Raw genomic sequence first — 26,738 nt, 5'->3', positions numbered from 1 at the left:
ACCACATCCAAATACAACCACGCTGCATCTTGTGAAATCCAAATGCATGCAAAAACCTAACCAGTCTCAAGCACTGTTTCATTGCAGTTGAAAGAAAGTAAAAAGTAAACCCTCCAGTACAATTCTTTTAGTGTACCAGCTTCCTCCTCAACCCTTGGTTGGACAAGTCTACCTTCTCCACATCCTCTGGCTTTACTGCCCCCTTTCTTTTACAGCAAAGTCTAGGAGTTATTCCTCACAGAGCAAAAGCAATCTGTACCTTGAGATTAGCAACTGTAGCAGTGAGAAAAGTATATATAATATATTAAAATAAGTAAGTCAGCAAGACCTTTACAACTATATATGTAAAACAGAAACATGAAGGAAAAGGCTTTAAAGAGTAAAGCTGGAAATGTAGTTGGCCACTTTTACACTGTCCTAGTGACAAAAAAGGACTGTAAGAGTTGTTTAGAGAATAGCCCTGATGAAGTTTGCAAAATAGCTCCATGGTACCTCACTTGTAGGCTTTAATACAGGGAGTGTGCTAGGGAACTGGGTTCCAGTTCACACAAAGGCAGAAAAGCTACCCTAAATTGTACTTGAGAACGTCCAGAGACATTCCTGGCTGTATTAGGAATAACAACTGGAAGATGTTGTTGAAAATAATTGATTTTTATCTTTTCAGTAATCTGATTAAATTACTTGTTTAATACCTTCCTTCTACCAAATTAAAACAAACCCACAAACACCAAACATCGCTGAATCCCTGAACAGTTCTGCTCATAGTCTACAGCTGCTTTTTCAAATACTTTTAACGAATACTGCTTTTTAGTGTACTGGGAATTTTGCTCTGCATTTACTCGTGCAATCAACATCACTTAGCTAAGAACCTTTCCCCACTGCAAAACCATGGTGAGATGTGCTTGCTGCAGATAAAATTATGTGAAAACTGAAGCACCAGCAATAATGTTTTTTTTTTTTCCAGAGCTCTAGAGGATGATAATCAAGATTTTCAAAATGTTGTTCTTCAAAGTTAAACACTTGAGTATACAGTTTACTTTTAAATGGCACTGGCCACCCCAGAGTTACCACAGACTTTAATAAAGAGTTGTTCACTGCTCAACAATTTTGAAAATCACACTGATTATCTCAGTTTTCAATGGGGACTTGTTGGCCTCATATTACATAACAGGTTTTAAAAATTCTGGCTTATGACAGCTGGTTTAGCATCCTGAAAATTTCAGGTTATGCAGACAACTGAGACATGCAATAAGAGAATCATAGAATCATAGAATGGTTAGGGTTGGAAAGGACCTCAAGATCATCTAGTTCCAACCCCCCTGCCATGGACAGGGACACCTCACACTAAACCATCCCACCCAAGGCTTCATCCAACCTGGCCTTGAACACTGCCAGGGATGGAGCACTCACAACCTCCCTGGGCAACTGATTCCAGTGCCTCACCACCCTAACAGGAAAGAATTTCCTCCTTATATCCAATCTAAACTTCCCCTGTTTAAGTTTTAACCCATTACCCCTTGTCCTGTCACTACAGTCCCTGACAAAGAGTCCCTCCCCAGCATCCCTATAGGCCCCCTTCAGGTACTGGAAGGCTGCTATGAGGTCCCCACGCAGCCTTCTCTTCTCCAGGCTGAACAGCCCCAACTTTCTCAGCCTGTCTTCATACGGGAGGTGCTCCAGTCCCCTGATCATCCTCGTGGCCCTCCTCTGGACTTGTTCCAACAGTTCCATGTCCCTTTTATGTTGAGGACACCAGAACTGCACACAATACTCCAGGTGAGGTCTCACAAGAATATAAGACAGGCAGAGAGATTGGCTATGTGGCCATCTGCTGCATTAAAACTAACATAATTCAGATAATGAAGAGCAGAAATAAAGAAGTAAAACTCTCATTCAATTCTGTCAACTTCAACAGCAGTGGAGCGAAACTTGTCTGTTAGATTTTTTTAGACAAAAATTTATCTAAGCAGCATAAAATCAGCAGTTCTAGTTTGTCATAATTTTGAAATCAGAGGATTAATTTTTGTTCAAAGTAAAATGTATAAACCCAGTTAAGTTGGGCCTATGCACCACTTGGAATAGTAAAGAACCTGGACAACTCTGTGTTCATATATTAGAATTCCTCCTGTGCCCTTGCTTGCTCTAAGTCATGATGGAAATAGTCCTATTGAGCTTGTAAGCTGCAGGAGCGACTGAACCAGCTGGCCTCACAGAAAGGCACAGTTACTTCGAACACGTAGACTGCACGTAGCCTTTATTCCAATACAAATAATTTAACAAACCAGATTTCAACCAAGAGGAAGATGAAGTACTCCAGTGCAATATCTGGTGGCAGAAACATTAATGGGCCTTTCCTGGACAGAGTAGAACTGAAACAATTAACATTCTTTTAAAATAGCCAACTACATGCACATGCCCTGTCACACTAGACTTTCTTATCTTAAGCTCAAAGCACTGAAGTTTACATTTTAGTCAATGTTTAGGTGTCCTTCTTCATGTAGCAGAAAAATATAAGCACTTGCACTTGGTGAGGCTGATTTCAATCATTTTTACGACTTCCATTAACCTACTAATTCAGGAACAAATTTAAAAACCACCTATTGCAAAGCTCACAAAGACATACTTTTATAAATTCAAGTACTTTAAATTAACATCTATGTCTTAAAATTCAGAACTGACTTTTAGCAAATCAATAAGAAGATTTGTACTGCTTTGTGAGTTTACCTAGCTGCCTGAAATTAAATGTATCTTTTATTTTACTGAATTATAAACTAATTCTATTGCTAATATTATTGTAGTTTCATACACATTTCATAGCAGAATTCTTACATTTTTATCTATCAGAAAGCAGTGATCAACTATACAATGTAATATTATTGCATTCTAATACACTGTCCAATCAGAGTATTAATTTTGATTTAGTGATAAATGATTTCCTGTACATCCACAGTATTAGTCTCTCTAACATGTTTAATCTAGAACATTCAATAAAGTGATATTTCACCTTTGATTATTTGTATTGAAGGGTTTCCACCTATTTTGATGTGGGGCTCTGAAGGAGCCTTTAGAGAAGGATATTTAGTATTCATGCAGAAACAGTGGTATTCTTGTCTGTGTATAATGTATCTATTTCAAAATGGTTTTTAACATTTAAATTTTCATTAAGTCCAAAGGCAAGTATATACTCATACTTCATAACCAACAAACACAAGTAAGCATGTACTTCCATGAGTTCTTTGAAAGCCCTTCCCTCAAACTCAGTGCTCATATTGAAATGTGTGAATGAAACTGAACTGTGCAGTGGGAATTAAAAGCAGAAGAATGCCTGTAGCCTCAAAAATTCTTAGTAGGAGCACAGTTTGGGAGTGGATGAATGCCACTTCTAAGCACTGTACCCATACACACACTGCAGCCACACACTGCACACTGCAACCTACCAGTGGTAGCAAGCCATGAATTTCTTTTGGATGGTGGAATTTTCTAGTTGTGTAAATACCAATAGATGCCCCTTTTTCTTATGTGTAGGATAAAAAACACAAAGGAAACAAAACCAACATGAAAATAAATCCCTGGGCCCTATATATAGCTGATAAAGGCTAAGTAAATATGGGCCCTATATCAGCCATGAAAGTCACAAGCAATTTGAATGCAGCAGAGTAACTCTGGGCTGCTCTAACTTATGTTGAAGACTTGTCTGATAAATCTATATTCAGCATTCAAGAAAAGAGATTCCTCTATGAGGAGACTATAATTTATTGCAGATGTGACACATGCACTTTGATGCAGCTTTGTATCTTTTCCCACAAAAGACTGTGCCTAGCAAATACCTAGCTTTGTTTAAAGCACTGTAATCAACGCTTTAAACAACAGCTTAAAACACTGATTACAGTGCTTTTTGATAACAGGAAGTGATTCTATAGGTACATTGAGGTACTGGAGCACCTCCTGTATGAAAGCAGGCTGAGAAAGTTGGGGCTGTTCAGCCTGGAGAAGAGAAGGCTGCATGGAAACCTCTTAGCAGCCTTCCAGTATCTGAAGAGGGGTTCTAAAGATGCTGGCGAGGGACTATTCATTAGGGGCTGTAGAGACAGGACAAGGGGTAACGGGTTCAAACTTAAACAGGGGAAGTTTAGATTGGATATAAGGAGGAAATTCTTTCCTGTTAGGGTGGTGAGGCACTGGAATCGGTTGCCCAGGGAGGTTGTGAATGCTCCATCCCTGGCAGTGTTCAAGGCCAGGTTGAAGAGAGCCTTGGGTGGGATGGTTTAGTGTGAGGTGTCCCTGCCCATGGCAGTGGGGCTGGAACTAAATGATCTTAAGGTCCTTTCCAACGCTAACTATTCTATGATTCTACGATGCTCTTTACAGCTCTGCCTTCATACTAAAACCAGTGAGATGTTCCAGCTGTAAATAAAAGTTGGAAAACAGTCAAGGCAGTATAATGAACTGCAAGCATTCTTTTGAACTCACCCAGTCCAAATAAGGGTTAGAGCCATACCTGGAGTCTTGAAATTTCTCAGCTGAGATGGAGTGTCACAGATTTCCAAAATCCAGTCACCTGCTGCTTTTTCACTCCAGCAGTGAGTAGTCATGAATTCCCAGTTTTTGAATCCTTCCATGGAATGATCAAATAGCCTAAAATAAATAACGGCATTATTTTGAGTGAACTGTTTTATTTGGGGAGCTAAGGCTCCCAAGTCTGCAATATCTTGAATTATACACTAATTAGCCAGTTCATTCAATTGTGCCTTTACATAATGTTGTTCATAATAGATTTCCCACACATATTTCAAGTACATTCAACAGTTTCTTGTTTTGATGGAAAAGATTCTTCACATGTCATCATTTGTCTAATGTGAAAGAGAATGGAAAAATAATTTATTGAAAAACCCCCAAACAAAAACTAATACTGTTTAATAGGATTCATGTGTCTTGGGAAAAGTGCAGACAATACAGCATATATTTTGCTTTAGCAGCATGACACAAATACAAACAACTCTTAAGTAGGAAAATTGATGCAACATTTATTTTTGGCTTTGGATTGGAATACTTAAAAGGGGTTTAAAAGCAGTAAAAAACATGAAGTGACTGAGACAACATTACCAATTCAATATATGTGACTTCTTGTAAGGAAATAAAATGTCACTGAGGGATTGGTCTCAGTCCTCAAATGACCAAGGTATAACTCTTTTCAAACACTTGACAGAATTAAGTTTGGGTAAAATGGAAAGATTAATGGCACTAACCATCTACATTAACATAATTTAATTACCCAGGTTGTGGGTGAAGAGGTTTGAGTTTAGGCCTGGATCATGGTAATTTCTAGTATGGAGGCCCAGTTCAGAGGCTGCAATGGAATGCTGATCCCATAAGGGAAGAGGAAGGAGATTTTGTTATCTGAAACTGGAGTTTACTAATGAGATTTTTTTTTTTTTGCTGTCACGTTTATTTATTACATACAACCATGTATATTTATATCTATATATTTCTATAGAGATATATATACACACAGATTTCTATTACATATATTTTTATCCATATGTGAATATATATAAGTATGCATATATATATATATTTATCACTGTTTTAATTTGTGTGAAAATTCCACTGGTAATAGCTATGCTTAAATACTTTTCATAAACCAAGATCTTTCAGTAGAGAATCCAACATATTTAAAACCCTTTTCCATAAAACAGAAAAAGGTTGGCATTACACTACAAAAATATTAGGGCATTTTGCACTTGCATGGTTCTTAACTGTTATTTTCTAAGGTAATTTCAAGCTTTATTCTCAAAAGGTTGTAAAGTTCAGCAAACACTGGGAAAGCAGGATACTTTTGTAGCAATGTATGTGTCAATTTCTGGTAAAACTCACCACACAGAATGTGAATAAATGCCGTATTTATTGTGAAAACTTTGGTAAGTCAGAGGCACATGGTCAGGTACTGTGTATTCACACTACTGCATTAGGACCTGTATAGACCCGCATGCTACATGCCTCGTGCACTTTATAGGACTCAGCGCAATGCTGACATTCACACTCTCACTTGTGCAACCTTTTCCCATTTTTAATGAATGTCGAATAAGATTTTTATTAGCACTGATAACACTGAATTTAAATATATATATTTAGAATTTGGCTTCATTTTATCTGATAATTGTGCACAATTTTTTTCTGATGCAGTTCTGTGCCTTTGTGCGCATCAGTCTATATGTGTGTGTATATATATTTATTCTGCCAGCAGAATTGGCCTGTTTCATTTCACTGTCAAATCAGTTGTGTGAATGCAGCAAATCTCACAAACACATGGCACACATCATTTACTGAAAGGGTAGAAATTATTACGCAGTTATTACTCAGTGTTTACACATGGGTATGTTCAATTTAAGTCATTATGTAGGATATTTCCAACAGTTCGTCAAATTGTCATACTGTGTTTTGCTGATAACTAATGTATTACTTTCTAAACACCCTGTCAATCTGTCAAGGTAGTAATACTCCTCTTTGCCATTGTGGCAACTAAATTATATAGTATTATGTAAGTACTGTGCAATTATATTGTAAATTTGGTATTCAGTGGGCTTCCATTCACATACATAGAAACACAAGTTGCTGTTTATTTTTACTGTAATTAGCCAAATGTTTCCCATAGTATTTTTTATTTGTCATGCTTTTGAATTTTAAATTGCTGTCAGATTTCCATTTTAGTACTGCATCATTATTTAAGTAATTTGGGAGGAAGAGAAAAAAATCCATTATGACCTTATCAGAGGTTAACTTCCCTTCCTCTGTTTACCTAAAAATATGTTATGGCTGTAACTGTAAGCATTCACATCTCCAACTGAAATAGGGAAATAGGGAAAATATGGTTATGTTCCTTCAGAGAAACTGACTAGTTTTTTGGAAGTATTCTTTGGGAAAGATCTGAATTTTATGAAATAAGGTTTAAACTGGAATCTTTCAATGTGTGAACTGTGTTTCTACAAGATTCTACAAATAAGTCAAAAAGCTACTGACAGATCAAAAGAACAGCTACAAAAAAAAAAAAGATACTGACTCTGAGGCTGTTTGTGTGTTGAAGTATTTGTTGCTTTGCTTATGCACTAAACTCTTAAATTAAAGAACCTGTGAGGCAGTACATGGATTTCCCTTTCAGTGGTATAAAACGAATGAATCAAGTGATTAAATGTTCAGGTGTACTTTTCCTTATTCAGAAAGAAATACAAATGGAATAGAATACCTTAAGGAGCATGGAGCCAGTCCATATAGTTAATTGATGTTGTTATTTTCATATTGATACTAAACCAAAATTCATATCAATGACACAAACAGAGCTTATAGTGGACTAGTAAATTATTAGTATATTGTCTGATGAAGTGTTATTTCAGTATTACAGGTTACTACACGTTAAAATGGTTAAATACAATTATTAGAATGATTTGGTAATTCTTATGACCACGATCATATGCATCTGCATCATCTGTACTCATGCATGTAACATGAATGACCAAAGTGAGCCAGAACATTTGAGTCTTTGTAACTTATTCGTTATCATAACTGTAACAGACGGCCAGACCTGTTATTCAATTACTCATGTAATCTCTCTTATTAACAGGACATTCAAGTTACAGTGGATGTGACTACATGCCTTCTCACAATGAACAGCATTGTGACTCTCCTCTCTGAGAAATTTAATGACATACTCATCACTTGCCATATACAGGTCTGTATAAGAATATACATATCACAGAGTGTAGAGTAAAATAATTATTTCCTTGAAACAAATTTAAGAGCCTAGAAATTGCACCACATTTCTATCTAAAAATATAACCTCAAGTAGAAATGGTAGTCTGTAATCAAATGTTAAGCCCAGAGGAAGACAATTAGCCACTTTCTTGGAACTTGACAAGTAGGAACATAAAGCTCGTCTCCCACATATAAATCTACTAGCTTTAAAAAAACAACCAAACAAGTGTGCCAGCTTTTTAGCAAAGAATCAGTAAGTTCCTAAATGCTCTGAAGAATTTGAATTTGTTTTAATTTTTAAATTCATGTGTGAAAAGGCCATGGGGTAGGGGATCCAGGCAACACCACCATTGCCCATCACAAAAAATAAAAGTTGTATGCAAAGAAAGAGTTTTTTTATTATCGAGAAGTTGTTTTTTTTTCCAACTCAGAAGGTGCAGCTGCACCTATCTGGCAGCCTTGCTTATATATTGAACTGACCACACCAAGAACCAGGAAGCCCCGCAAGCAGATGGCTGGGGCTGCAGTGCAGTAGCTGGCAAGAAAAGGCTATTTTCTCCTCTGTAGTAGCAATCTTTATGATGTGCTCCAGCCTGCTAAATGGCAGGCAAGCAGAACTTGCTCACTAGTCTAATTGGCCACATGGTTTCAGGTGAGCTTTATTTACAGTTTGAAAAGAGTACAGCATGCCTCACCAAGCTGCACATGTGAAAATGCTTGGATCAATTATTCTTAGAGCGGCTCTTCTCCACAGGGGTCAACCACCAGCTCCCTGTGAGAAATAGCCCCTGAGGAACTGCAGAGAGCTCAAACTGACTTAAACAAAGCTTCAGCCAGACTCTACTGCTTACCTGCACTGAAGAACTCAGAGAAAAAATAAATGGTCAGAAAGCATACAGACACTTCTTAAGCTTTCTCACCTGCATGTATCAAGGAAGATCACTTAAACCTTCTGGATATGGATCTAAAGATATATTTAAAATCCACGCATACACATGTTTTACTTTTTTTTTTTTTAATTTACATATTACATCTGGTTATCACAGTTACTTTCATGAAGCAACGGAGATCTTTGAGCTGTCATTATAAAGTTTTTTGAAGACTAGCATGAACAGTGGGGTACACTGCCTGCCAGCCTGAACTAGTGGATATTACAGCAACCACAATCTTTAAATATAGAGAACTTGACCTCAGGGACTACGCACATCCATATGAAATGCTTCATCATAACCTACAGACACGTCAGGCTGTTGAGCTCCACACACCACACTGGCCAGCCAGCTATATAGCTGATACTTATTGTGCTTTCCTATTGAATTTGCAGTAAACCTTCAGAAACCTCACTCTAAATAGGCAGAAATCCTTATGCAAGAGCAGGAATGAACCTGGTGTGAATACACAGATTTTTCCTGCACTATCCTAGGTTTGAAAAGAGAGATCTGATTAGGGTAAGGGCAGTAGCAGACACTGTCCATCACATAATCCAGTTTATTCCAAGTGAAACACTTACTAGTGTTACAGTACGACTGATGAGGGTCTAGTTTTCGTAAGGCTGGGAAAAGAGTATTTAATTCTCATTATAGTAGCTGGGACAAACCTACCTGCAGGAAGTAGAAATACCAAGCATTCTTCCACAGCTTCACTGAAACAGATCCCCTCTTTTCTATTTGGTTCAATACAAACCTCAGAAGCTGAGACATTTAGCTGGATCCTAAATATGTCCTTAGCCACTTGTCCTCAGTACTGCTTTAACTATGGAAAATTAGATCAAACTTTTAATGACTGGTTCTAATTTTCCATTAAAACTGAACTTGAGGCACTGAATTCTAAAAGCCAATAGATGCCTACTCTGTAAATCCCTTATTAATTCTTTACTAGTCTCAGTCATCAAAGAAAGTCGTGTCACTCTAGATCCCTGATATATTGTACTTCGTTCTTCTTGCACTTAGCGCAAATTCAAAGATCAGTTTTACTAACAGGGAGGGTAGTGTCACCTACATAAATTCATTTACTCTTCTGCATGTGCAAAAAAAAACCCAACCCTGTCTTTACTGGAGAGCTGAGAAAATCAACATTATTTTTTTCCCTCTTAGATTGAAAATAAGTGTTTACTATTTTTTTATAATTAATGTGTCTGTAGTATCTCCAGAGCTCCCTGCCCTATCTGCTGTTAATACTGCAAGATCTTTAGAGGTATTGATGTTGCAGTTGCAGTTCAAGGGCTGGTTGGTAGAAGGGTAGTGGGATGTCTATTCACTCTCCCTGTGTCCTACACTTACTCTGCAAAAAAAAAAAAAAAAAAACAACTGGAATGAAATAAAACATAGCAAGAAAGAATTATGAGAAATGGTTTTCTGAGAATTTCTTCATCCTGTAGGCATAATACAAGCAGAATATTGTTTGTTCATCCTGGACTTAACAGCACCACAGAGTCCTTTTCTGTTACTGTAACAGTGAGACTCAGCATAAAGTTTGGCCCTATCCTTTTCATCATATTTGGATACGTAACATTTTGGGGTTTTTATTAAAGTATAATGTGTAAACTCCAATAAAGACATAAGACAGACTGGTCTAGAAATCAAAATGTGGTTCTATAAAGAAAAGGTTTCCTCTTCTGATAAGCAAGGCTTTTTATGAAGCAAACTAGCAAGCAAGATTAGATGAGAATGCCCTGTTTTTGCTCTAAGAGTTTTCTGCATATGAGGGTATTATTAAAATTTACTAATTATCTAAGGGTTCATGATAGGAAAAAGATGGTCATGAAAATTCTTCCTTTTGTTACTGAAAAGAGGTATTATTAATGTCCATGCCATATAAGCATAGGAAGCTAGTGGCCTGGAAACTTGCCATCACGTGGCTAAAAAATTTCTGTTACGCAGTTCGAATGGCAGCAGCTGCTTTAAATTTAAAGGGCAAGAATTAAACAAGCCAAGAGTTCAGTGGGAGACAAATGAGCCCTGATTTTGCTTCTTCTGTCATCTTTGTATCTATCTTCTCCTCCATAGCCCGCCCTGTACTGAGTGTTTGTTAGAACTGACCTTGGTATGTTTGAAAAACACTCAGGAACCCATGCTGCCAAATCCAATGGCCAACTGTTTTTTAAAAGGGGATACTGTTCCCCTTTGGACTTAACTGTAGCCTCATCCTCACACCAGACAGTGCTTTCCAAGCCTGTATTTTCCTCTGCTGCAGTACATCCAATGTAATCATCTTTAGTTCTTTCCAAACAACAAAGCAGATGTTCCCTGTAATGCAGTTTTTGAAGAATGCACATGAGGCTCAAGCCAGTGACAGTGTAATCCACCAAATGCCTGCAAAGGAATACACAGTGCCTCTGACTAACAAGTTTTCTTACTGAAGTCATTTTAGGGGATGCCAACATTAAGGATAAAATATGCAGAAAAAAGGCCAAATAATGCCTTGAGGGACCTACTCGTCAATGCACCAGAAACTACACAATGACTCTTCTTCCAGAATTGGTGAAGAAGTGCACATGTGTAAAATATACCTTTTGCACTTTAAGACATTTTACCAACAAACTGTTTCAAATTAAACCCAGATGAATAGCAGTAAAGCAATGAGGTTTTCCCTGGGTTCAGTAAAAACAGCTGGTAATGCTGCTATTAATCATGTACGTGTGCATTAAAAAGTCTTGTATGTCTGAGAAAACCATCTCAGTCAGGTAGCAGCAATGTACAACAGCCTCTGGGACTTTTGCCTATAGGAAAAAATCCCAGAATACTTGCTGCCAATGCATCCCTGCATGCTACTCATGCTTGAATGCATTTATTCTTATGCCTTCATCAATAACAATTTAAAATTCAAGCGCATCATGACTGCATTCTCATATTAGTAAGAACACTCCTACTCTGAGTTTTATTTTCTAACATGATGCTAAAACATATACACTCAACAACGCCTAGTATATTACTAATTGCAAGACCATGTTAAGACGTCTTCTTGCAAGACCAAATGAATCAAGCCTTGAAACACTACTTTTTAAAGTATTGTGCCACATCCATCACTTTACCCAAACAAAGGGATTGTGAAGACTACAGGTATTTCAGACCTACAGTTTGCGAAGTACATTTATTCCTTAATGTTAGTAGCCTAGAGTTTGGTTTAGCCAAATGTGACTGACAAGTAAGAATATCACTGAAGCTTGCATGGGAAGGGAATTTCTCATGCAACTGTGTAAGTATTCACTCTGTCATTAATAATTTGTTTTTAAAAGGCCTTTCAGTTTGTTTTTTGTTGTGTTTTTTTATGGTTAGCTTTCTGATAGTGTAGGATAAGACACAGCTTAAGATCACCTTATTTTAATACATATATTTGTGTTCTCTCTTTCTACCATAGGTACAGAAAATAATTTCTTTCTAAGGTGTAGGGGTTACAAAGAGATTGAATGACTTAAGCTTTGTACCTATTCCACATACCAGTCATCACCAGAGGTGAACTGTGAATACTGGAATGTCTTTATCTTCCACTTGCTGTGAGTCAGCTGCAAGACATGAAAGCCTAGAGCCAAAAGTTAGCTGTGTTAAGACCACTGGGTTTACACGAGATTGTTTTGTTTGGATATCTAGCTGGAGGACTTTCAACTTGTTTTTTCATTTTATTTTTATTTTGAAGCATGGAAGAACTGCTGCATAAAAATTTAACAGAAAACCAAAGAAGGGTTTCTTCGAACAGAAAAACAAAAGACTGTTTCATAACTCCTTAGAGGGTAGAAGTCTGCCTCTGCACTGTTTAGCATATGACAAATTCTTTGTTCAGTGCGACAGGGACATACATAGATGTGTGTGCCCATGTGCTCTGTTAGCAAAGCTCTGACAACGCTCATAATGAAACACATGAGATATTCTAGAAGGCACCAAAATTCCAGGACAACTTTCTCCATTTGACGAATTAATGTCTATAGCTTAAAGAGTATTTTCAGTCTACATTTTTTTTAAATTAACCTAATCTCTCACAAAAATATGGGTTCACACTTCCATCAGAACCAAGTCCATCTGAGCTCCAGAACATCTGAGCTCCTTCTGTTCAAGAAGAAAGGCAAATCCTTCTACCAGTGAGGGACAGGAAGACATGCAAGTCTCCAGGACTAGATAGTCACTATATCAGCAAATCTGGCTAGGCGAATGTGATTGATAAAGCAGTCTGGAAACCAAGCCACTCCCACTTCACTAAAAGCTCTGAAGAGTACAACTGGGAATATAAATGTGAAGACTTCAGCATGATAGCAGCAGAGTTCTTACAACATAAGTTTGACACAATGCAACATTCATTGTTTCTGAGATATACAACATCAGCTAACATAAATTTTTGTGTGGGAGCCATACAATGTATCCAGCAGAATGGCAGTTACCTAAAGAAATTCTCCCTGTCACACTATGGTTCCATCAGGAAGAAGATTTCTAGCCAGTTAGAATTATAGAAAGACTTCTTATTGTAACTTATTTTCATGTTTGAAAATGGGGTAGAGTTTGAGGTTTCTGGGGTTTCTTAGTGCTTTAACCATCTCTGGTAGGAGGCAGTGCTCTTGAACCCTGATTTAGCAAGATTTATCTGGGAAGGACTGCCAATGTTCTCTTCCAAGAAATAAGAGTTCTGCTAGTAGACCAAAGAAACTGAAATAGTATTGAGAAGTCTTTCAACTTGCTGAGGAGAAATACTAATGACATACCAGGGCTGAAACTGCATTAATGTTGGAAATGCTGCACTAGATAAAGAGATACTTGTTCGAGTCCAGACTGGATAAAAAGAAACAATCTGATGCAGTATCACCATTCCTCCAAGAACATAATACAGAGGTGACAGGATGAGAAAAATGACTGGTCTTTCTGAGTGGTTATTGTTAGAGTAGCTGGACATTCATAAGCAAGTATCCGTCACAGATCCATGGGATGAAGAAAATGGCTGACTTGTAAAAATTGTAATAGGCTGTTTACAAATTAATTTCAAAGTACTAGTGCAACTTCTCATTGCATCTTTGGGTTCATTTGAACTTCACTTTCCCCATTTCTCTCAGAAAAAGAATAATTAGCCCGTGTCTGCCAGCAAACCTACTGTAACGACTGTTCTTTGCTGATGCTGCAATCTTGGTGCAGGCTTTGCACTCTGGCTGGACTGTGAAGTTGTGTTGTCATACTGTACCTGTTGGCCAAGAGCTGTGACCTAGTTCCAGAAGGAGAGGTTAGGTAAATTGCCAAGTCTCCACGTCGAGGGTGAGTAATAGTGATGCGCACAACGACATGCTCCAAGTAGATCACATGGTGGTTAGGGTTATCTGAACAGCCAGTGGCTTTGTAAATTGAACGGACAATGCTGTCAGGTCGTATTGTTCTGTAATGTAAGCATATAAAACAACAGCATTTCTTGCTTGTTCTATAAAGTAAGGCAACCACATCTTTTTTGCTTAGCAGTGAATGACAGCGCTGGACAATTGTTTCTGACAAGTCAGTAACCTATAACTGCTAGTTTCAACACTTACATCCTAGCTGAAACTATCACTACAGGATAATTATTGTACTGCAGCTAAACACAACTACCTGGGTTTCTGTTAAGTGCATACACATGCTGAAAGAGTACAGTGAAAAACGTGTAATGGGAATAAGCTTTTGGGACAGAATGTATTTGTGTATAAGTGGCCAGCGAGAATTGTTGGGATTGTCACGGGATCACAGCTGCTTGTTAAGCCCCAGGAAATGCCTGGCATAGCCATCCTTGCTTACGTAATAGCAAGTATTACATGTTAACTCCACTAAACGGCATCTGACTCAACTGGTTTAAATTGACTCAATATCCTTGTAGACTATACCAGTTATAGATCAAACTTGATCAAACAATAACCTTAATGCTTTGGAAGTGTGCTTTACGACTATCTCTTTATTCACAGGGTGAACATGCAGAATTTTGCTGTTAAGCCTTGTTCTACAGAAACCCTACTTTAGCCATCAGAAAGGCAGTTTAGACTTAGTGTCTGAGCTAGAGATTCCTCTGAGACTGTTTGAAAGAGATAATTACATGCATATTTTAATGAAAAGAATATTTGCTTGTTATATCCTGTACTGGTAAATCCGTACTCGTTTTACAAAGGTGTCTGCAGTGCACTCAAACATTCTTCTTTGGTGCACCATCTACAGCAGAATCAATCATTATCAGCCTGGCTTGTTTTATACCTTCAGTTTCTGGGGCATTCTTGAAACCAGGGCTTTTTTCCAAGTACCACAGGGAACAATGTTTACTGGCAAATGACCTGACATCTGTGAAGGTGACAGAGCTCCCCAGTATGGCTTTCAAATGACATATTATATACACTTCAAGGGAGGGGTAAATTATACCCAATTTCTTTCCATAACCTTATGCCAGCAAGAGTTTTGGCAGCGGGTATTACTTGATTTGCCGATCTGTGTTCTCCACACACACATGCTGTGGAGGGACCGTTGTCCACTTTTCTGCTTCTATCACCATTGCTTCAGCATCCATCAGTCCAAATCCATAGAGGTGGCTCACTGCAAGGTACAAACAAAATGGTTGCAATTATAGCATAAAACCTTGTCTTATATCACAGAGTAATTCCAGAGTGTCATACAGGAGCTGCTTTCTTTCTACTTCTTCCTTGCTTTTACACAAAGCTCCAAAGTCTCTTTACCACAAAGACAATATCTGATTTGTTCACTGTATCTGTTCACTGATTCAGACTGCAGAAGTGGCAAATGACCACCATGAGTAACACTGCCTTATCAGGAGAAGTGTGGACCAGAACTGCAGAATGCCAGGGAGTCCAGTTGCCTCTGACTGCCCTTTGTTCGTGTACTTTAATTCAGCTCAGTCCTCTTATACGACATATCAAAAGGCCAAAAGAACTGTGGAGGGTTACTTCCGTTACTCAAATACCAAACACATGTATGTCCATAAATATTGAAGGTAACTAAGACATTAAATTAAAGAAGGAACAGACTGACTTTTGTAACTGCCATACGGTCTTAGCTTTCCTGACTGTAAGTGGCATGTGTATACTTTCCTATTCCTGTATTCAGTACGGTTGCCAATGGCCAGTCAACCAGCTATATCCAGTATCCCCCTCCATCTGTGTGACAAGGGTGAAGAGCAATGGTATTTGAAGACCAGGGCCCTAAAGATAACCCTATTCTCATGCATAGTCTATGTCAGAAAAGCTCCTTCGTCTACCTCCTTTGCAGATCTGCAGATGAAGGACAGATCTGCAGACGAAGTTAGTGCTGGAGAGAGCTGTTAACGCTGCAGTTAACCTCTGATACAATCTACTGTGTGCATTGCATACACAGTGATACTAAGCATCCATGCCTAGAGGTTAGCACTCTGTTAGTGCTCATTCCTGGATGTTTCATCCTCACCTCTATCTGCCTTTCATGCTGTGGAGAGCCACCAATTGTCCCTTGCAAAAAAACTCAATGCCTACAAACTTAACACCTGAATGCCACCAATTCAAAGACGCAGAAGGCTTTAAAGAATCATCTTTCTTAAGGTACAAAAAACCTGAGCTTTCAAATGCCCAAGACGTAGACAAGGTGAAGTATTTCTAACAGACTTGTGCTAATTGTTTCACTTTTTTTGTAATTTTAAGATACTTAATGTAATTATTACAATAGTTCCACCAGTTCAAAAAGGCTGAAAGTTTCACTCACTGAATGAGCTGTGGTTTTTGAGTGCTGTTCCAATCAACGCATACGCTTACAAATGGATTTTTATGAATTAGAATAGCTATTAGCTGTTGTTTTACTGTGACAAGTCAGTGCTCTTGGTGAAGTTCTGACAGTAGAAGGTGAAAGAAAAAAGCTTCCAGAGGGAGGAGTTTAGATCATAAATATTAATAAATCAGTTTGCCTTGTTACCACAGACAGTGGTACCAGAAAACCCTCAGAAAAATGTAAGTGCTATTTTAATCAGTAATGCAACAAGGCATAGTGTCTTTCCAACTGCACTTTGCAGAGGCTTTGTGAAAGCAACCTGTTTGCATTGCCAAACCAGAATTCAAAGGACCACATCCAAAAACCCCAACCATGTAAAACAAATTAACAGTTCAACGTGTAAATATAATCAGTGCTTAAGGATCCCATCTTCCAAATATGGCAGTAACTAATGCTGTATTAAAATGCCAACTGAAGAGGGCTCCTCAATGGAAAATACTGCAAGGCATAATGACTGTGTAATGAACTGGTTTTCTTGCCATCTCCTTCACCTTCAGCCTCAAACTGAAGCGCACATAGCATGGAAATGTTCATTTGGAGAGAACTAAACACAGCTCTTCTGCCAAATGAGGCAGGTACCTTTTTCAGAATTAAACACTACTAAAATATATGAAAATAATTAAATTCAGCCCTCCTTCAGCCTTCTGAATTCTCTTTAATGTATTCCACCAACAAACTGACATGGAAAAAGATGTCCTATTTTTACACATGGGTGGAGGTAGCCAGAAAAAAGGGCAATGAAAACTTAGATGGAGAAAATATTTGTTCTGTGAAGATGGTTCCTGTGATGGAAATCTCCTTGGTCATAGATGTCATCTTGCAAAAACTACATCTGCTTATAAGAGCATACTTACCTGTGAAAGTAACCCTTCTGCTCTTACACTGCATGTATTGCTTTGATATTTAAAGTTTTAATTCATAATCATTCTGTCTGCTCTGAAGAACAGTGGGGGAGGAACAAGAGGTCTGCAATCGTACACAGTTATTCTGTATAGTACTACATTTAAACAGTGAGGGGTTAAATTTTCATGAATGGAAAAATCTTTTGAACTAAGCCATGGAAAATGCATTTTTAATTCATGACAGGTAGCATGCTCAGACGTCCAGTTGTAAAATGCTGTGTGTTCAACACAACTACTGAGCTCAAAGAGCTGAAGTTCTCCCCGGCTTACCCTTTTTCATCCAGAAATAAGGGCAGAAGGGACCTAACATTGCCACTACCAGGCAGTGAACTTCTGATGGGAACTTAAGTGGCTGTTGAGCCATCTCATCCTAGAATTTTTTTGCCCCAGCATGCACATTAAAAATAGAAATAAAATACAGAGAAAGAACTTTCTATCTTCCTACCATAAAAATTACTTGGAAGACAGGATTGTGTTAATTTTTCATCCAGGAGAAAAAATTAGCACCCAAGGTTATGTGGTTAACTGCCCATGATTCAATGATTAAACTCTCTTGCATGACAGCAGAGTGGGGGAGTTGGGAATGAGAAGTTCTGCACCTGCTGTCTTTCTTTTCCACTGCTGAAACAGAAGTACATTTTTATCTTGAAATAAAAACTTCCTGACAGTCAGGGGTGCTCCTAAATCCTTCCACATGGGAAGCTTCCAGGCAGCTGACATTTGGCTGTCTGCAACATTTGCACTTCAAAGTCCTTGATCCAGTGTGCTGGTTAGCAGCTGCAGGTACCAGCAGAAGCCCGTAATTTTCAAAGAACTAAATAATAGCAATTTAGGAAAGAATCACAGAGTTAACAGAAGTAGTTGATCCCATGTGTCTTAGAGAAGAAAGGAGATTTTATTTCCCACTGCCTTCAAATTGCGCCCCTTCATCTGTGTATATGCTAGTACTGCTGCGAACTCTATGCCAGGCTGCCTCTCGCAGAGGTTAAAAATTACCTCAATGGCCCACATGGGGCCATAAATGTCTTCTGGGAAACATCTGGAACTGCCACTGATTTGTATGTGAATGGTACTGAGCTCGCTTCTAACCCAGACAGAAAAGCAGTATTTGAAAGACTGCAAAGCAAGATAAACTGACTGCAAGTGCAAAATGCCCCAGGATCTTGCACATACCCACTTGCTCTGCACTGTTGTTGCTGTGAATTGCTACAGGGCTTGGTTGCTGTGAGGAATCACTGAGCATGTCTGAGGGGGTACAGGGCTGTCTTGTAAGAAGGTATTCGCGTTTCAGAGACAGAATATGAATGTGAGGTTGGTGCAATGTAAGCTGGTGACTAAGAAGCAGACTGCTGCTGTTGAGCTGAAGGGTTGAAAACTGTGATCCCTTTGTGATCAAGGTGTCCATGGACAGAATTGGTCTTGAATCCTTTCTCTACACATGCAGCAATGCAAACCGATGCCTTCCTATTTCTATAAATTCACAGGCATACACAACTTTACAGACGCAGAAGTTTCAGAGAGAAACTTGCCTCCTGCAACACAAAGTAAATATTGAGTTTTAGCTGATCTCTTTACTCTTCTTATCATTAAAGAAAATAACATTTCTCAGGGATAAAGTCCATTTATTTATCCCTGGAGCAATCCCTCTACCAGTGCACCATGAAGTCAAGGTCTGCTCAGCTACTGGATAGACTTCCCCAGCTTTTTCATAAACCCTTTTGTTTTTGTCTGAAACTACTATTGAAAATTCTCATTTATATACAAAGAATTTGTAAAGCTCCCCCCAAATCTAAAGGTAGCATATATCAGGGAAGCACCCGACTAAGAGAAATATGAATGGCTAGTGTCAGTAAATTGTAACACAGAAACCTGTAAAATCCAGGAAAAATGGACCTAGACCCTCAAACCAATAATTTCCAGTGCCTCAGTGCAACTAAACTTGATTTGTTAGGCTGTTAGTTTCATTGCCTGTCATCAAGATGTCTCATCAGTAGCTTAGATGCTAAGCCTCCCTTGCTATTTTACTCATCTGACAAAACACATTGCAGAGTATTTTTTCCCTACTGTATCTTTGGCCTTTAATTTTCTATACTGTGAAAGCAGCATTGGAAGTATAAATATTTTGCATACAAATATCAAATACTAAGTCAGAAGGAGAGAAATGGTAATAACATCAGTTTGTCAAATGAGGAATATGCAGCTTTCCTGAACTAGATTCAGCTGTTCAATATGTAAATTATTATGACTTGTTCATTTATGCTACTTTAGGATCTTGATCCAGTCTCATCCAAAACAAGACCAACAAAACAGGAGTCTAAAACGCCCGTTACACTGTGGTTTTCTTAAATTGTGCTCATCAAGGCTAGAAGATGTGAAACTCTTGAGTTACTCTCATCTTGTAAATACTTCAAACTGACCTATACCAATATTCCCTTCACATTTGTCATTTTATTTGCAAATATAAAGCTCTAATTCTGTATTAAGTTTCTGTTGTTTGCTTAGTACATCAAAATGCTTCAACCTGGCAAAACAATTGTCTGAAGAAAATTAAAGGACAACAAAAGTATAAATGTTATGATTACACATAGCTTCAACTATTATAATTTTGTTTTGTCATGCCCTAACTAAGACAGCATCCATCTTGAATAAGAATTCATCTTGCTTCAGCCATATTCCTCTTTCGTGTCAATGTAAACCAGTAATCTGTAATAACTGGATGTGATTTCCGAAACACGTAACTGCCAATAGCACAATCGTGTAAGAATTCTTTTTATTCTTGCTTGTAAAATCAACTCCTCATGCTTTTTAGATTAAGCATGTTATTTGTATTTTTTATATTTTACACAGAACCAATCCTTTAATTTTTCTATTTAAAGACAAAGCAAACAGCAAACTCAGTCCCATCTTGCTAATAAGCACCGTTTAAGTACCAAAAAGGCTGCTATAAGTCTCTCCAGAGCCTTCTGTTCTCCAGGCTGAACAACCTCAGCTGTCTCGGCCTGTCTTCACAGGGGAGTTGTTCTAGCCTTTCACGATTTTTGTGGTCAGAAAGGTGCTAAGAAAATACTTAAAAAATTGCTTTTATGGAGCTTCCAGTTGTGTTTATGTCAACTGCTGTTTTTTTTGTATTAACAGAAATAATGTCTTCAATAATATACTAACCATGGATTTACCTGGTAATACATTTGACAAAAAAGATCAGGCCTCTGGATTTTACTTTTTTTTCTGTCAACTTGGGCAATCTATGTTTTAATTATTACTGTATTTTTATTAATAAATTATATTTTATCTGTTAGTCAAGTAATTATGCATACATTTTCTGTATGAATTAATATATAAAATTTAGTAATTTTATTACTAAATAAAACATAAATTGCCCAGGAACATTAGTAGAAGCTAAACCTCCAGTAGCCAGTGTACCTTTGTGAATAGTTTCTATACGTAACTCTGACTGCATCACCTGCTATGAGACTTTGCAGCCGCAGGAAGCATCACCCAAATACTTTCCCCCTCTCAGAAGTGTTAGCAGCCTTTAGGCAGAGGTCATTAGTCTTGGGATTCAGCCACCCCATATCGTCCACTGTGAACAGTGACCCAATTTGTACCCAGCACAGCCATGCCAAGTTCTCCCCTGCCCACAGCAACACCTGGATCAGTTATGAGTTTACCTCTCAGAGCTTGCTTAGGTATGAGTAAACCAGTCTCTGAGTACATGGTATCTACAGCGCCCTGCATATGAGTGCATTTTCCCCAGAGACAGAGAAAATACCAGTAAGCCTTGCTGAAAACCTCACTAGAGTGACCAGGAAGACTGGTTTACTTCCCTGCCTCTGAAGCAGAGTTGTGATAGAAACAGAAAACCTGACTACTGCTGGCTGGTGATTGCTAAGACAGACAAGCTGCTGCTTCCCTGTAGCAGCATTTGGCTGTAAATCATAAAGCCTTTACTGAAGACATTAATTTATATAGCTTGAAATGAGCCAGCTTATGTGAATGGAATAAATCTGAGGATTATGTGCGTTTAGAAGGGAGAAAAAAGTTTGCCGAAATAAAGTTGGCTAAGGAGCATGTACAGTAATAGAATCTGTACTTTTTTAACTAGTGATAGTCTTTTTATACTGGATATTTTATTTTTTTCACAAAAAGAACAAAGATCCACTGAACAACACGGCAGCTGGCAAGTTTAAAAAAAGCCATTTTGTGATTGCACCATGGAACACCTTTTAAGAAAATGTACTCATTTCCTCTACGGGGAGCAAATTTACCCTTCCAGGTACACTTAGGATTCCCCAGTAACTCAAAAGCAGTCAAATGTCATTCCACTCTATAAAAAAACAGTATCACTTTTTGGCGAGAGCCTCTATGCTAGGCTTCATCTCAGAACAGATGATGACAGATGACTCAAAGGCACTGCAAGTGGGGATACTGACAGACCCTTAGCAGGAGACACAAAGGTAGCATTTCTGTGCTGTCAGGTGTATCAGACACATGGTGCAGAACATCCTTCACGTTCTGTCTTGCACAATGGCTGAGTCTGTTCAGAAGTGTCAGTGCTCCAGAGTGATATTTACACTAAAACTAAATAATGAATAAGCATAAGGCTGCAGCAGATTTCAGAAGAGGAATGATATACAAAAATATGCAGTAAGCCATTACAAAGTGTTTTGCAAATTCATTAATAATAATGATGGTGATATATAGAACTAAAAATATACCAATCTCTCCCCAAAGTAGAGAAATTATTAAGTGGACTTCATACTATCCCTGTAGAGCTATGTAGTATATGCTAATCAGTAACCTTATGCAAAATGAAGTTAAAAATAAGACAAGTCTACACAGAGAGTTGGACCAGAAATGCTGGTAACAGACCTTGTGCATGAATTTCCGCATCCCCTCAACTAAAAGTGACCTCCCCCAGCAGCTGACATTTCTGGAGAAAAAAAAGTGATACAAAAGTTATAAACAACTTCAGGCATCTAACTGATCTGAGTTATTCCATGTAGACCCTCATCTTTCCCTAGATGTTCTACACCCTGTCAGGATGTTCTAAATTCCTAAAATACTGTATAGTATATGATGTGATCTTCTTCCTAACTGGCCTGGATCCTAGTTCCACTAAAGTGAAAAAACTCTTAAAAAGTGAAAGTGGTAACAACTGTCAGTTTTGCAATTACTGAAATGGACTGTAGCACTGCAACAGCAATGAAGAGCTTTGGTGTTCCCAAAGGCTTGTTTTCTAAAAAGGACAGAACTACCCTGTGCACAAGATATTCACCATTACCACGGATGCATGCAAACATGGGAAGGTATCTGCCTAGAATATTCTCAAAAGCGTATTGCTTCAATAATTAATATGTAAGAGGTCATACAAATGCATGTAACTTTAGGACTTTTAAAATGTAGTCTTCATTGTCTATAATTAAAGCATTCTGCTTTGGAGAATTGTATCAGTTTATCATACACTTTTAAAATTTGTTGATCTTGGTTCTTCTTTCTTAATACTGCAAAATGGAAATCTACATTTCAAATCGAGTTGCAGACTCTCAGCTTATGAGACCATAGTGGAAGACTTTTATGTCTTCCCTTCTCCCCTGCCCCCAGTCCTTTGCACAGTTTTGCTAAAGGTCTGAGTTGGGCTTGTTAAAAGAATATAATGTCAGAGGTTATCTTTCCCATAGTGTGCATCCTGTTAGTGCTGTCAGTCCACTTGGCAATGTTTGGAATACTAGAAGCTGCAGAGCATAGTAATTGTGCATAGCTTTATGTTTAGGACAGATGGACATCAAGCTTGTCAGCTGTTGAGCAGAGAAACTATCTTTAAACATTCTTCATCTGCTATGCTGATCATGGTTCGGTGACAATTCTGAGTGCTGTTATAACAGAAATTTAAACGCTTATTTTACCTTTTCCCTGCTGTCACTCCTGCTTTAGAGCCATTAAATTTACAGTTTAAAATGCGTGTAAGTTTGACTCACAATATATGACCCCAGGAAAGCACCCAACTGTAACAGAGTGTTAATCTACTTTCCTTTATGTATCCCAGCACTGACCTGAAGTTTCTGCTTAGACTCAACTTTAGACTCCACATTCACAGCTCCATTCCTTGCTTTTCAGAGCCAGCAGAGAGCAGAGTGCTGCAGAGCTAATGAGTAATGAGAAGCTTTGAATAGTTTGAGGTTGGAATAAATAATGACACCTCCCTGGCTTCTATGAGAGATTCCCTCTACTCCTTTGTAGATCTCCATCTCTGGAACTATACAGGTATATTTCTGATCTTACGTGTCTTACAGCTGGAAGCAACATTGTGTGGATCTCAATTTGTGTAGGGAAAAAAACCAAATCAAACTAATAACTATGATCTAGGCTGCAGACTTAAATATATTTTCCAACTATCTTCCCCAAATCCCAAAGAGATTCTTTTAGGTCTCACTGAAGGCTAGCAGTGTTCAGATACCTGGCAATTTGTTCAGGTTTAACAAGTGGAATGCTGAAAAATCCCTAATTATTACACTTTTAAGAAAACATTATTTATAGCTGTGAGCAAGGTCACAGTGATCATAAAATGACAATAACTTTTAATTTGCTGCTAAAAAAATGCATATTTTTACTTCACTTCTTGTCAGCTATCGTAATTTCCAAATCTCACCTCTAATATGTTCTCTAACTACAGCAGTGTTTTCTGTATAAAGTAATGACAAAGGTTATGGTATTGACCCTGTGATTCTTACGCTATTTAAGTGTGGCTTGAGATTCCTGAGGATACAGACTTTTTCCAATCATACATGCTCTGTCAGTGCTGGGGGAGACACTTCCACTCACTGTTAGACTAGCTATTATTTGTAGCTGGTTTGCTTCTCTCCTTTTCTGGTGCTAAACTAAATGCTGCTCTGACTTCAAACAACTTCTAAGCAGCGACTACACAGCAAAAGGTGTTCAGATTAATCGAAACAGTTCAGCTAACATAAAACTAGTGCTTATCTGTGTGAGTGACTGTAAGCATCTCTCTCAGACTTTACATTCACCAATCTGTTGAAGTCTTGGTCATTTATGTATGTACAGACTGTCTTTTCCAGAAATACATTTGTTTTTCTGAACTCCTGCCGTCAGCTGCCTACTTAGAATCATAGAATCATTTACAGACGTCCACTGCAGCACTCCAGTTGTGTGAGACATCCCACTCTGTTTCCATGTTTGCAACTACATCATAGCTCTCTGCTGTACAATGGCTTCCAACTCTTTCTTTGCTGCCCATGCTGTGTGCACCGGTGTAGATGTACTTCAGTTGGGCTACTGATTCTGCCACCTTTTGTGGAGAAGAAGCCTTAATTCCTGTGTGACTTCCCAGGTGCTTCTGTTGTTTCTAACACATCAACAACCCTTGCGTCTTTCCTGCCAGGTGGATCTCCATCCTTGCCTCCACTGAGGTGGCCAGGGTGCTGGGCACATTAGTTCAGACACGTTTCAAATGTGCTCCAGTGTGCTCAATACATGGCGGAGCAGAACGAAGGACCTTGCTAGCACTCCATCCCTCAAAGCACTGGCATGCCACCCCCAGGCTTATATCCAGTGAGCCTGGTTTTATCCCTTTTCCTCTTTAAATACTGTTTAAAGCTCTTCTCATGAGCCGTTCCAACTCTTGCACAAAGATCCCTTTCCCTGTTTGAGACAGGCATACCCTGCCTGTTGCAAGCAGGCCTGGACTCATGTAGGACAGCCCATTATCAAAAAACCCCAAATTCTGCTGGTGATACTACTCTTGGAGCCAGTTACCCATCTGCTGGGTCTTCCTGTTTCTTCCCTGATCAATGCCTGTAACTGGAAGGATAGAGGCTATGTATGCTCCAGACCCCTTAACCAGTTGCCCCAAGGTCCTGATGTCTCTTTTGATTGCCTTTGGGCTTCTTATTGCAAATTCATTGTTGCCTACCTGAAAACCATTACTTAGTAAGGTTCTGGTTTGTGTGGCTCACATTTGGAAATGGTATGTAATATGCTTGTTTCTTGATAAGCATAATTTCCGCACATTAAAATTGTGTAGCTTAATGTCTGGTAAGTAGCACTCCAGATGTCAGATTCTTCTGATGACGCAGTCATTATACCAGTGGTTTAGAGACTGACACTGCTGAGCTGGAGCCCTCCTCAAGGACTAATGCGTTTGGACACAAAATCTGACTCAAAGGGATTCCCTGGGTGGTGTAGAGCTGCAGAAATAGCTCTGTGTCATGGCTTGGCAATGAAGCGATGGGCCTGCTGAGAAGAGCGGATCGCCAAAGGACATGGGGTTGGGGGTATTCCTGGTGAGGAAACACTGCCTCGAGCCAACACAGCCGTGGGAGAGCAAGAGAAACAAGTCACATGTGAGATAGCTTGCATTTGCTCATGTTTGTCAACAAGCTGAAAAAGAAACAAGCATTCTAAGATGTCTACCTAAAAATACCATCTTAATCTTTCAAGCAAAAAAAATAATTAGTCTAGCTTGCATAGGATATGGTCTTCCCCACTCCTACATAAACCAATGAAAATTCATGTCTTTGGTGTCGGACTGCCAGCTACACAAACCTCAGATATTACAACAGCCAGATTCAAAGTTTGTGTTTCATCTGGTCCATGCACCATGTGAATGGGCATTAGGGGTGGGCAGGAATTGATATTATCTGCCAACAGTGTGTGAAAATACCAGCTAGCATCTGTAAGACTGGAAGGTCTTTTTATAGATTTACAGCTTTGACTGGCTGACATAACCATTCACAACTGCTTGCTTTTTTTCAGAAGTCTTCTGCAAGCTTCTACCAGTGATTTAAAAATAAAATTTTACATTAATCTGAATTTTAAAGGTATTGAAAATATGCAGCAGGGTGCTCATGAATAGTTTATTTGTCTTCTCTGAAATGTAAACGTTGTGAAGACTTTCTTGCTGGTCTCTAAATCTGTGCATGGTTCCTGGTTATTCTACAGCAATTAAAATCTTGCCAATATAGGTCTCCTACCTAGAAGCATAGATAGACTCATCTCTTTCTCACTCCCAGACTTGTAATGCTCTTCTCACAACAAGAATAATCACCAGTTTTATTAAATACTGTAATTAAGCAAAGATATTAAAAGGTAGTCACATAAAACAACCAAGTGTTCACTCTCCAGTGCAAGCAGCAGACACTTTGGCTAACCTAAAGGTATGCAGCATAAATCTGGTAGTCTTACTCCTTTGCAAATAAGACAACTCGTGGTTTCTGTAGAAAGAATACTTCCACTGGGCCTAGGAAAGGGCTGAAAATGAAAAAAGTGGCTAGAAGTTTTATTTTGTTTTATCTTTGAGTATCATTTTATTTCACTGTACTGACATATTTTCATGTACACTTTA

General features: G+C 38.5%; 1 protein-coding gene across 3 annotated transcripts in view; it reads right to left on the bottom strand.

Annotated features, from left to right (window-relative positions):
* PCSK5 (proprotein convertase subtilisin/kexin type 5) overlaps positions 1-26,738 on the bottom strand; it is a 257,979-nt gene that overhangs the window by 78,646 nt on the left and 152,595 nt on the right. For all 3 annotated transcript variants that reach the window (XM_065663504.1, XM_065663505.1, XM_065663506.1), the window contains exons 11-13: positions 15,143-15,260; positions 13,903-14,091; positions 4,499-4,635 (exon numbers count right to left, since the gene is read on the bottom strand). In XM_065663504.1, the coding sequence (XP_065519576.1) occupies positions 4,499-4,635; positions 13,903-14,091; positions 15,143-15,260 (444 nt within the window). The remainder of the gene's footprint in view (positions 1-4,498; positions 4,636-13,902; positions 14,092-15,142; positions 15,261-26,738) is intronic.

This window comes from Lathamus discolor, chromosome Z (assembly GCF_037157495.1).
Source record: "Lathamus discolor isolate bLatDis1 chromosome Z, bLatDis1.hap1, whole genome shotgun sequence".
In the NCBI taxonomy this organism is placed as follows: Eukaryota; Metazoa; Chordata; class Aves; order Psittaciformes; family Psittacidae; genus Lathamus; species Lathamus discolor.
Note: the sequence above shows the minus strand (reverse complement) of the source record. Positions and strands in the feature narration are given on the sequence as shown.